The sequence below is a fragment of the Lissotriton vulgaris genome, chromosome 4_1 (genome assembly GCF_964263255.1).
Source record: "Lissotriton vulgaris chromosome 4_1, aLisVul1.2, whole genome shotgun sequence".
Taxonomy (NCBI): Eukaryota; Metazoa; Chordata; class Amphibia; order Caudata; family Salamandridae; genus Lissotriton; species Lissotriton vulgaris.
The window spans coordinates 1038425744-1038438610 of NC_141691.1; the positions used below are offsets into that span (position 1 = coordinate 1038425744).

The 12867-nt window shown below is 40.0% G+C and overlaps 1 protein-coding gene across 1 annotated transcript in view; it reads right to left on the bottom strand.

Annotated features, from left to right (window-relative positions):
- The window catches only part of MTRR (5-methyltetrahydrofolate-homocysteine methyltransferase reductase), a 403763-nt gene that overhangs the window by 61104 nt on the left and 329792 nt on the right, over positions 1-12867 (bottom strand). Inside the window, exon 13 of the mRNA XM_086965276.1 lies at positions 2708-2800. Coding sequence (XP_086821402.1) covers positions 2708-2800 — 93 coding nt within the window. The remainder of the gene's footprint in view (positions 1-2707; positions 2801-12867) is intronic.

The following is a 12867-nucleotide window of genomic DNA, read 5'->3' on the forward strand; positions in this document are numbered from 1 at the left end:
GGCCCTACACGGCCCATAGGGGAGGGTGTAGTGTATTTAAAAAGTTGGACATGTACTTAAAAGTTTACAAGTCTTGGTAGTGAAAAACTCAAATTAGTTTTTCACTACTGCAAGGACTGCCTCTCTCATAGGATAACATTGGGGTACCTTATTACAGTTAATAAGAGATAACTTACAATTGGGAGCAGGAAGAATTATACAGTCTGGTGTCTTAAGAATTGTAATTTAAAACACTCTTTAATGGTAAAGAAAGATTTGACAATTCTGAAAATGCCACTTGGCATTTTCTAGTTCCAGCTACTAGGTGCCTTCAGCCTGTGTTCTGAGGCACATGACTAGGTGTAGCTGGCAGTTGGTCTTTGTGTATTGATCAAAGACTGTGAGCTAAAGGGGGAATAAGTGTTGGCAGGCTGGACCATCTCTGACTTGATCTATAGCATCTTTGGCGACAAAGCATCACCTTGCATCACAAGTCCCATCGACAGCTTAATCGGAATTGTCACTGTGCGACCACAACGCAGTATCTCGTATCGCCACCTGTAGCTTCTCATAACAGCCACTGTGAGACGCATCCTTGACGCGGGATTTCGCAATGTCCTACACTCAGAATTTAAGGCATTTTGTTCCGCAGGCCTAACTTGGTCCCTGTATCCAGGTCACGGTAGGCCTGAACTTGTCATTCTGTTCCAGACCAGCGTGACCAGAAAACCACAGTTGCTGCTTTGTGCTTTTAGATACTATTTTCAATTAAATGTTTAAAATTGCATATCTCCAATTCTGCTGAGTAGATTTTTGTCATTTTTGGCTCAAAAATGTATTATATTTTATTCTATTTTTTCTAAACTGGTGCCGGATATTTCTTGTGTTTTCACTTTATTACTGTTTAAAGAGCTATATAAATACTTTACATATTTTTTTACTGATTTGTGGTAAGATACCCGAGGGTTAATTTGGGGTTTGCTTGTGATTTTACTTCAACAGGAAATGTGGTTGCTGCTTGAGTAGGGTTTCACCCACCTCAACCAGTAACCCAATTTCATACAGACACACACCCTTTGCACCCGTGAAAACCTAAACTTTCTCAGTTTCTATACATACACCTAGGTTGGAAGAAGCACTCCACTATGGGAAAGGAGAACTAAAGCAACAGACAAAATCCAGATGAGAGGACAAGTTTTAAAGCTTCATCCACAATTGCAAATAAAACAAAATTCTCTGACCTCAAACTCCTGAGTGGACTCTCTCTATGGTAAACTCTTATGTGAATAAAACTCCAGTCATAGTTTTTAAGCCTCAGCTTCTCTTTTGGGAGCTAAAGTTGGTTTGGCTGTGGCTCTGCTTTCTGTGAACAGTTTTCTAACTCTCTTCCTAATGTCCTCAATTATACATAGAAAAATGCCAAACAAGGAGGAAAATGTGTGTAAAGCTTTATTTCTAAGCAAACTGAGGAAGCCCTTTGTTTTCATTGTGATCTAAATTGACGTGGATAGACAGCGAGAGTGTTTCCTTCACACTGTTGAGACTCAAATTATCATTAGACTCATATTCGGGATTTGAATTGAAGGTTGCACTGTGAGAACTTCAGCAACTGCAGTTTTTGAGAGAAAGAGGAATCTTTAAATGCAAACATTGAAGAAACAAAGTGGAGTGTAGCATCGGACTTTGAATGATGAACACTGTTAAATGAAATAATTTCTTAGACAAGGAGCACCCAAAGATAGGGCACTGCAATTCTGGAACTGAACGAAAGGCAAGAAAGAAGGCAGGGCAAAACCCAGATGGCAAAGATGCGATATGTCTTAAGAAGGCTGATGGGCAAGTTTGTACTGAAAAGGTCTGTAAGATTATCTCAATATAAACCACTGCTAATACAGTAGAGGTTATCTCACTTTCTTTTGATAAAGATGATAAATCTTAAAAACCAGTTAAATTGAGAAAGAATTAAACGCCACTGTGTTCATGAGCTGGGTGTGGACAAAAGAGGTGTCTGAGAAGATAAGCCTGTTTGAAGTGACAGAAAATAACTTATCTTGCACTTGTATTAACCAGGGCTGGACTGGCCATTCTGCCACTTTCCCATTGGGCTGCAGGCTTTGGGGCAGCTTTCAGAATAGTATGAATTGTCATAACCCAACCGCCTCCTGTTGGACCCATTATAGTTGTGGCCTAATTAGGTTTTGTATGCACAGCGCTTGAGCTATGCTTTTGAAATGTACTGTTTTTAATAAATTATTAAAAGGGACCTCCACCATTTACCTAATCTCCCCACGTTATAATACCACTAGTGATGGCACAATATAATGCCTTTTTGTATTTAAACACGTCAGAACACTTTAACAGACTTTCTGTAACGTATATTGTACAACTACTCAGCAAGCTACAACTTACATCAAAAAAGCTTATTATTAATGACATGGGTAAAAAAACGAATGCATTTACCAATGCTTGTTCTGTGTGCGGCTGGTTTGATAATGTTTGCTCTGGCTGATTTTGGGGTCCAGTTCAGCCCTGGCCTCAAAGTGCAATTATGCAAACGTGGAATGTTTTGACAACGGTTGTGAGAAAACATCTAAGAGGTTAATGAGCGAAGGCCAAAATATATCCAGGCAAATATAAAGGAAACCGAAACTACAAAGAAATATAATGCAGTTATAGTTATTGGGCCCAGCTCCCTTTAACTCGCTACACTACGGATATGCCAACTTACTTGAATAAGTAATCTTTGTCATGATGCCGACAGCCAAAAAACAACCAGGTGTTCCCGAAGTTCCAATCCATATGCAGCTCTCTGAGCTTTGATCTGTCGAAAAACAGAAAAGACTGTGTAGTCAGTTATACATGAAAGCCTAAATCACCATACGCATGCACACACCTACTGGAGAAGTGCATGCAAAAAAGACATTTGCGCAGGAAAACCGAACAATCGCAACTTTATCGGTAAATATCAGTTCTTCATGTCCTAGGCTCATAAACGTAAGATGCTCTCTGCATTAGCAGTATGCTTAATCACGTGTCATAAATAACCAAGTTATTAAACTGTGAACGAGCATAAGAAAGGATTTTTCGGCCTTTCCCATTCAGGAGATGTTTATTACATCTGTGTACGTTACTCCAGATTTATTTTTATTTTAAAGGTTTTATATAGCGCTGGCTAGTCCCGGAGGTATCAGAGCGCTTTACATGAGCATCAGATCATAGTTACAGGTTACATCGTTACAAAGATTACACAGTTATTAGAGCATGGCAACATAGTTACTTGTAAGGTCAGGATAAACAATAAGCACAAATAAGAAAAGCAGCAGCGGACAAAAGGGTTGCCGCACTAACTCCCAGTTCCAAGCGTATCAATATATGTGCCGCTACCCCTGACATCAGCTGCTGAGTGGCGTCACTGTAAATCCAGATCAAACAGTACTTTTTAAGCTTAGGTGGGGGCGCACAAATATGAAGTCCAAAATGAACAAAGTATTTTTTAGAAACAGTCCTTTCTTTATTTGTACAAAAATTGTTGAATGCAAGAATTCATTGATTTCAACGTGAAAGAAGTTGATCAGCCAACGCGTTTCTCTCCCTTACAGGCAGCTTCCTCAGGGCTTATATCTAATTATAGGTCCGAATTAAAACGAATAATATAGCAATGATTCAAATTCGCTCTCTCTCGAGCTCTAATTAGAAATTCCCCCGTTATAGTTAGTTGTACTAACTATAACTCGCGCGCCCGCAATCCACTGCTGATGATGTCACATATTACATCATTCATGACATGGTCAGTGACATCACTGATGACATCTCAAATGACATCACTGATGACATCATCCAGTGAAAGTGGTTTGGTTTGTTATTTAAATATGTAAATATATATATATATATATATATATTCCCCAACATCTTCCACAAAGAAAGAAAGTAAGCCGCACACCAACAGCGGAGCCTTTGTGTTTTTATTAAAAGTACTTTCTCTCACCCGGCAGGACTGCCGGGTGAGAGAAAGTACTTTTAATAAAAACACAAAGGCTCCGCTGTTGGTGTGCGGCTTACTTTCTTTCTTTGTGGAAGATGTTGGGGAATTTGTAACGGCGTGGTTCTGCCGTAAAGCGACGCACCTCCAGCAAGGGGCGCCATGCCTGCCCGAAGGGAACCGCAGGTGGAGTTACACATATATATATATATATATATCTCAATCTGCCTTAAAGACTGAGTGGATATATAAGTGTGTGAATGGAGGATTTAGTACCAATGTGATTGACTGTCTAAATGAGGAATTTCAAGTGTCTCACTAAATATATGGGAAAGTGATTAAACTGTATGAATACCTGTGTCACTCTATCTCTTGTTGTGTAAACTACTACATAAGTTGGTTACTACCCATGTGAAAGTCTACATCAGTTATTAATTTAGTTAAATGAGTATTTGTATGTGATAGTGAATGAATGTGTGTGTGGTTGGGTGGGACGCGTACGACTGGAAAGATGTGAAGATAGTTGATTTAGTAAGTATATGAGGTTAGGACTGTATTTGGAAACAGTTGTTTGGGTGAGTGAATCTCTTTATGGGTGTGGTGATGAGTAAATATATTTCTTAATGATACATGTCCAACAAACTAGAAATATAAAAGGCAGTGTATGTGACAGTTATTGTATATAGAAAAGTATACATAATACTCAGTGCTTGTATGATTGATGTATGGATAACTGTATACTTGTAATACTGATTTTATAACACACTAAGTATGAGTTACTATCTATATCCATACTACTATTATAAACCGAGAGCCCAAACCTTTGAGGCGGGTAAGCTCAAGAAGTACAGTACCAATCACAACACCCAATACAGCATTGGAAAGGACAGTTGCAGCAGATGGACATAGGCTATACAAGTGGCCACCATATACATTACAAAGGTAAAAGAACCTTAGGGGTAAAGTAGTCCCTTGTGGGCGTTGTGCTGTCAGCGATGGGCGTGGCAAACAAACCTTCACAGGACTCCCTTGTGGACGTGGGCGTTGGGCGTGGACAAACAGCAAACACCAATAGGCGCGGCATTCACGGGGCTCGCCATTCCCCGTCATTACTGGTAAAAGTGAAAACGGCATTGTAAACAAAAACCTTCACATAACCCCGTTGTAGGCCTGGCCGTTGTCAGAGGTGCGTGGCAAAACCTGAATGGGCGCCGCATTCACGGGGCATGCCTCGTGGACGTTGTCAGAGGGGCGTGGCCAAACACCAATGGGCAAGGCTTCACAGGCCGCGGCATTGCTACAGTGCTCACGCGGGGGCTCAAGCCACTCAGCCTAACAGCGGGGATCTCAAAGCTTTGCATACTGCTCCGGTGCTCAGGCGGGGGCTCAAGCCACTCACACTAACAGCGGGGACCACAAGCTTCGCTTATTGCATGTGCAGGCCTCGCAAGCACGCTGTCACGCAATGCAGTCTCAACGTACACAGATTTACAACAGGCAGCCTTCGCATTTATCACTGCCAAAATTGCTACGGCCCTCAAGCGGGGATTAAGGCCAATCAACGTACCGGCGAACATTGCAAAGCTTTCACAAAATAACACACACGCGCAGGCATGGCAAGCACGCTGTGACACACTGCAGTGTCTGCGTTCACACATTTACAACAGCCACACAACGTCGGACAGAACGCTCTTATGGATTCTATAAGCAACTTACTACACAGCACCCACAAGGTGGAAACGTTACCGCTAAGGAGGCACATATCATGAACGCTCTACCTAACAGTGCATGCACAAGCGCACGGCCTACTTTGCACACATTCTATTTCTGCCCCAGACAACGTCGGGACGGGCTGCTAGTGAATAAATAAAGTGGTGTTTGTGTAAGTAAGTAGCTTAGTAAATATAAGTAGGATCAATTGTTTGCATAAGTGAGTAGGATGTCTGCATAAAGGAATAGGATATGTGCTGGTTTGTAATGTTGATGTAGGTATATAAGTATATTTAATAGTGTTCTATTGATCTTTGTTAGCATGTATGAGTGAATCTATAGGTACGTGTTTAGATGTGTGTGTGTAAATGTAGGAATCACTGAGTGGGTTTTTAGAAACTTGTACTGGTGTGTCAATGTTTCAAATATGGTACTTCATATTTTATTAAGTGTGTTAAAAGATTATGCTACTGTATGATCAGGTGTATCAGCTTGTCACATGGATGATGTCATCAGTGATGTCATTTGAGATGTGATCAGTGATGTCACTGACCATGTCATGAATGATGTAATATGTGACATCATCAGCAGTGGATTGCAGTGAAATGTGCAGCTAACTATAACACCCCTAAAACCTATGTTTCTTTCAAGGAATTTCTAAGGTTTTTTAAATGCTAATTCCTAACTATAACTTATCTGAAACCTATGGTTTTTTCAGTGAATTTCAAAGGTTTTTAAATGCTAATTCCTAACTATAACATGTCTGAAACCTATGGTTTTTTCAGTGAATTTCAAAGATTTTTTAAATGTCAAATTGTAAATATTTTTATTATTTTGTTTATATTTTCTAACTACATTTTTTTTAATCTTTTTATTTTTAGATGTTATTTTTTAAATTGCATTACACGTTTTTTAATTACATAAAAATATTTTTTTCATTATTTTATATTGTTTATAATCTACTTAAATTATTTTTTTCTTTTTTTTGCAGTTGTGCACCCTACGAACACCCTAGTCATTTACTGCGCGAAACGTGTCCGCCATTTTAGGGTCGCTGTCTAGGATCCGCAAAGGGTGTGCGACGGGTACAACATTTCCCACTCGGTTGCTATGCGACTTGTGCGCGATGCCTTGCGCATACGCGAGATGTACGTATAACGCGACATGACAGACGTGCGGTAGCGCGTGACATCATATACATATCAGACACGGTGTGTGCGCGACTTCCGCGATTTTTTCAATGTTGAAAAACGTATTTATATATACTTAATATAAATATTAAGACAAGAGATTATCTGAGGTTATTATTTCAATATTTGTCTTTAACTTTCTTAAAAAGTACATCACTGTAATCCTATGGGTAGAAATTCACTTAGCAAGTAAATAGTGTTATCGTTACCTTTTCTTACTCAGTGGTAGATCCTGGATACAGCACTGCTGCATCTCCTCTAAACAGTTGAAAGAATGAAAATTACCGAAGACGCGCAGAAGCCCACGTCTATTTTTTTTTTTAAATATAGCTAGAATGCGCGGATCATACATGCACCCCGCGATTATTCCCCAAAAAAGAAGAAAAAAAATAGGGGCCATGGTAAACCTTGTGGGACCCCCTGAGGAGACCTAGAGGATCAGGGTGTGTCTACCCTCCCCCTTTTCATGTTTTAAACATACATTTCACACGCTTCTTCAGCCTCCCTTGTACCAAGACATAAAATGGCTGCCAACAGTTTCTAGTTTCGAATGTGGACAACCACTTGACAGTCAATTAGTCTTCAGCGCGTGATCGGACGCCTCACGTGCCCAATTCCGGGCACCGGGGTCCCCAGCCCCCGGGACATGGCTAATTATATATTATTATTTTATGGAGGAGGGCTGCAAAGCCCCCCTCCTGAAGCCACTTCAAGACCACGGGGATATCCGAACTCCATCTATGTATGTATCCCATAGGAGCTGCCTTCACTTTGCACATGCATGTTTGTGGTAGCGCATGCGTGTTAATGTTACCCATGCGCACAATATGTCCCACCGTCTGGCTATGTACCCCTAACGTATTTCATTTTATTTGCGCATGCTCAATTACAACATGCCCAATCACAGCTCTCACACCCAGTGACATCATGCTCAACCAATTATCTTTCTGCAAAGCATTTATAAGCTGCCAACCTTCTAGAACTTTTCCTATTCCACAGTCACAGCCATTGAGAGTGTTCATATCCACTTCTTCGTAGGTGAGCATTTTTTTAAGAGTAATTAATCTGAACAATCTTTAAAAACCGCGTAAATGCAAATTTATGTTCAATTTGGCAATGCTGTTTTTAAGCACGCTTTCCTGCTTTATTATGTCGTTAAAGTTGACTGGTGCGTTTGTTTAATTTGCCAAGCGTCACGTGGCCGCTCCTACAGCAGTGTGCTACGTGCTGTTCAAGTGAATGCAATGTAGTTTTTCTCGTGTAAGTAGTGCGTCACGTGCCCCATGCACTGCAAAAGTAGTGTTTTCTGCAAAAGTGTATTTTAGCACGGTTTCCAGCTCTTATAACTTAAATATTTTGCCTTGGTAGGCGATGTTTCTGGGCAAATCACTTAATCCGGACGCATATAATTTTTTAAGTAGCGCGTCACGTGCTGCTTCATCCCAATGCATTGCACATGTAAGTGATCGGTCAATGTTGTATTTTAGCACACTCTCCATGTTTTTTAATAACCTTAAACTTCATTTGCCCCCTGTTCTATCTCATTATACAGATATCTCAACCATGGTCGCCACAAGCTGACCTGCCCATACACTATACCATGTGGTGGTGAACAACTCGACACACCAGATCCACTGACTGCTCTCCATATGTTATCAGCCGAAAATTGCAATGGACCTAATGGAGTTATCAGGTTTGTCTTCAACATTTCATGATCAAAAACCATTCTGAGGTAAGAATTTGTGTATTTCATGTGTTTGCAGACGGATAACTGTGTTATTGTCATGATTTACTAGATTCGTAGGCATTCTGAAATATACCAAACTTAAAAAAAGCCCGATTTTATTGCCCAAATATGTGATTTAAAATTGAACAATGTATAAGTTAAAGGTTTTCTTGCTTCTAAAAATATTTGTATAAAATATAAATTTGCATCGTGATAGTCTTATAGACTGTTCTTTCTGAAACCCATTTCTCATTTAAATGCTCGTTACACGTTTTCAGCCTGTACTTCAGATACAAAGTAAAAATGTTGTTTTTATTTTTTGATTTTTGAAAACGTGTCTTTTAATTTTCCTTGCTATTTATTTCTGAATTTCTAGATCATGGAGGTCCAAAAGGGTTCTATCAGATCAGCCCAGGAGTTTGTGAATGAAGTGAGTGACCAATCTCGGCCTAACATTTGTATAATGCAATACTATTTCCTATTTTTCTGTACAAATATAACCTCTGATTACTTTTCATCCCCAATCCTACTGAGAACAATTGTTTTAATGAACATTAAAATTAAGCTTGGACATATGTACAACATATACATTTGTAACTCTTTTTTCAGTTACCACAATGTCGCATAAGTCAGCAGCAAGTTACCAACATTGAAGAAAGTGTATCCTCCTGTTCCAGTTCATTTCACCGATATCTCAAAAATGGCATGAACTAGTTGTATGAAGCCAGAGAGATTCACAAATTTTTAATGGACAACTTTAAGGTAAATACTCACAATACGACTACTCGACAAGTTAAAAAGTAACGGATATAAGTACTTGAGGGGTTTTCGGTGGCAGATAATCTCCAATTTACACTTGTACGGATAGGTCTGATACAGGGTAGATCTCTGTATAACTAAAGGATGATTAGGTATTAGGATGGCATACAGAGCTCCCAACCTTCTTACTTTTTTTCTTTAAGGGTTCCAAATTGGGAACGAATATTAGGCTGTGCAGTAGAGGTTGACGGTGTTGCTCCACTGGTACTTGGGCCTCCTCATGAAGCAGGAGGAGCCTCTCTCAATTTCCTTAACGCTTCCCTTGCAAAGTTGACCAGATTCTTAGTCTGCAAGTGCTTCCACATACTTGCAGTTCCACACCACTCCTCTTTATTGGGGTCTCCTCTTGAAAGCAGTCTTGCATATGCAGCAAGTAACTTTTCTTGCATTCACCTTTTTTAAGACTTGTGAAAATGTATTTCAAAAATTCAAAAAATACAGTGTCACTATGCATTATGTCAAATGCTTTATTAAAAATATGCAGAAAATGTTCCCTTTAATTGTTGTTAAGGTCTTTAGAAGAACATTTGAAAGGAGAAAGTAGGAGATGAATAACACAGGTAGGACGTTATATCTCAGGCTATAAAAATTGATAAAAAGGGTGGACCAAAGTCTGCATGTACAATGCCAGTGCAGCCGTAGCCCGTGGAGGGAGGTCGGTGGGGCAGGGAGGGAATTCGGGGGAGGGGCAGGAGGGGGGGGGGGGTAAACAATGGAATATGGATAATTGCAGGTAAGTAAACAATTTAATAAATAAAATTTGCGATGCAAGGTCCCTACGTCACCCCCTGAGCCCGCCTAGGGGGTCAGGTTGTGTCTAACCTGCCCCTGTTTACGTTTTGCCAACATATTTCACAGACTTCTTCACCCTCGCTTCTACCAAGGCACAAAATATCTGCCAACAGTTCCTGGTTTCGAATGTTTACAACCGCTTGACAGCCAATTAGAAATCAGAGTGTGATCGGAACGGTGCGCTTATCCTACGAGGCCAATCCTCGCACAATCCGCAGATCCTCCGCACCCATAGATATATAAATGACTTTAACCGCAGTTTTCAAAGAAACTACTGAACAGATTGACACCAGATATGCCAAAGGCACAAGTCGGAACTGAGGGCTACCTCTCTGCCAAATTTAGTGTAATTCCGTTCAGCCGTTCGAGCTGTAGCCGTGGCTAAAGGTCCTATGAGAAATTGCATGGGGAAAACGTGTTTTGGGACCCCCCTTTTTTCTCGGCCTCGCTTCATCAATCACCCCCAAACTGTCAGGGAAGGAGCGGAACTGAGCAGACCAAAAGTTTGGAAAATATCAATAAGATTTATCAATCGACGCCAAAGTTATTGGCAATAGAATGTTACGGTTTTCCTATGGATAATAGGTCCTAACTAAAACTACCTACTGGCGACCCCCAGTAGGTAATATATATATACATATATCAGAGCACAAACGGCTGTAATGTTTAACTTGTACGTTGTAGGTTTTGCAAGTAGAAAACTGCAAGTAAAGGAGAGAGTGCAAGAAAATTTAGACGGAACAAGACTGTGAAACTCACACCAAGCCATCTAAGTACTCGCCACAAGTGGAGACTGATTTTCGGTGACAACTGATCTGTTAGGTTCTTCACAAGGACCAGCCAGAGCCATGACTTAGGATGTTTTGGTTTGAGTAACGTGAACAAAAAATTATATTATTAAAATTAATATGTACTGCTAGAACTTTGACAGTTGCCACGCGTGAATGTTGTTACCCTTCTTAGAGCAAACATGGGAGGAATCGCGAACATGTCCTTGAGCTCGGTTTGGCCATTGTTTTATAGAAATCTTGCTTGTTTTGTACGTGAACTAAGTTGTTCTGAATGACTGAATAAAATCATTCCCATTCCCTTGATTTTATATTTGTGTGCGGGATCTCCCCTTATATGGTCATGCCTTTCTATGTTTCCATGACTCCCAGCTACTAGAAACGTGCAGAGATTGTTTGGTGGTAACTGTGATCCTAAATTGGCTCTGAGCACGCTCACCAAAAACTGTCCGCTTTGTAGTTCCTGCCTCTATATATTTATTGAGAAGAGCGACATTTCGGCAAAGTCCCTGAAATTGGTATTTTTAACAACTTCATTTCAGTTTAGGATACGGAGGTGAGACAGCATCATAAATCAGTAGTACAGGCAGGACAAAGGACACAACAGGTTGAAAAATATCACATTGCTCTGGAAAAACGTAAGGGAATCTGAAATGGATCTCTAAACAAAGGTATTCATCTTATATGACACCTTCAGAAGCGTAAGGACTTGTGTATTGTATTCAGCAAATAAGGGACTCTACATGCTGTGATGGAATCTTTCACAAAGGTCTTAAGCAACAGCCAATCTTGATCATATTTATGCATTCACTCGTTCATTTTATAGGAGCTGACAAACTATCCGAAGCGTATATAATCAACAATTGTAAACACAACGCGGATATTGGTGGAGTAGTCTGTACCCTCTATGAATGGGCTATGTTGATTCTGCATCCAAAATTTAACCGATGTGCCCACAGGTGCTATCTTCGCCTGACTCAAATAACACCAGGCTGACAGGATTCTGTAAGAGGCCAATGGTAGTAATTTATTTCATATTGGATAAAATCTCTTTCAGATAGACTGTGAGTGAATGCATAACCACCAAGTCTATCTGAGATACAGTCATCCAGCATCCATTAAAGCATATGCTCTACCTAAGAAACATCGCAATCAATCTTGTGGGAGTAAAATTAATACGATCTTGTACTTCTATTTGTTGTGTGTGCATTATGCTAAGAACATTCAGATGTTTTTATGGCCTTGACCATATTGGGCCATATCTCATTAGGTATGTAAGTGCTCAAATCTTTTCTCTATTAACCGTATAATATATTGCATAGATGGTTGTAAAATGCTAATTAGTACATGGAGGTTGAAAATCCCTTTTTCTTTTGTCAATGAATGAACAAAATACTCTATTTAGTCTTTCGTCTGCCTCTGCTCTCTCTGATCTCTCTCATATTGATCAATATTTGCATGAGACTGTAGTCATCAATATGTGAACTCGTAACAGGCATTCTTATTTAATGTCTCCCTCCCCATTAAGGGTTAAATCTCCCTGTGTTGTAGGATCACATTCCTTAACCTACTGAAGCATAAATATACAACTGGAGGGCAACAGTCTGGATTAAAGGTCATTCAAGGCATCCATGACAGATTTCTCATCATGGCTTTTTTCAAGGTGTAAATTATTAACAGTTTAACAGGGAGTACATTGAGAATAGATGCTTGCAGTTTAGAAATCTCGGTCTATGAGGCAACCATAAAATAGAGTGCACCCAAATTGTTAAATAGTTTTTAAAAAAATTTATTAAGGAGTTTTATATATATCGCAGGCAGACCCGAGGGTATTGGAGCGCCTTACAACAGTTTTAATGCAAGAGTCACACAATAAGGCAGCGG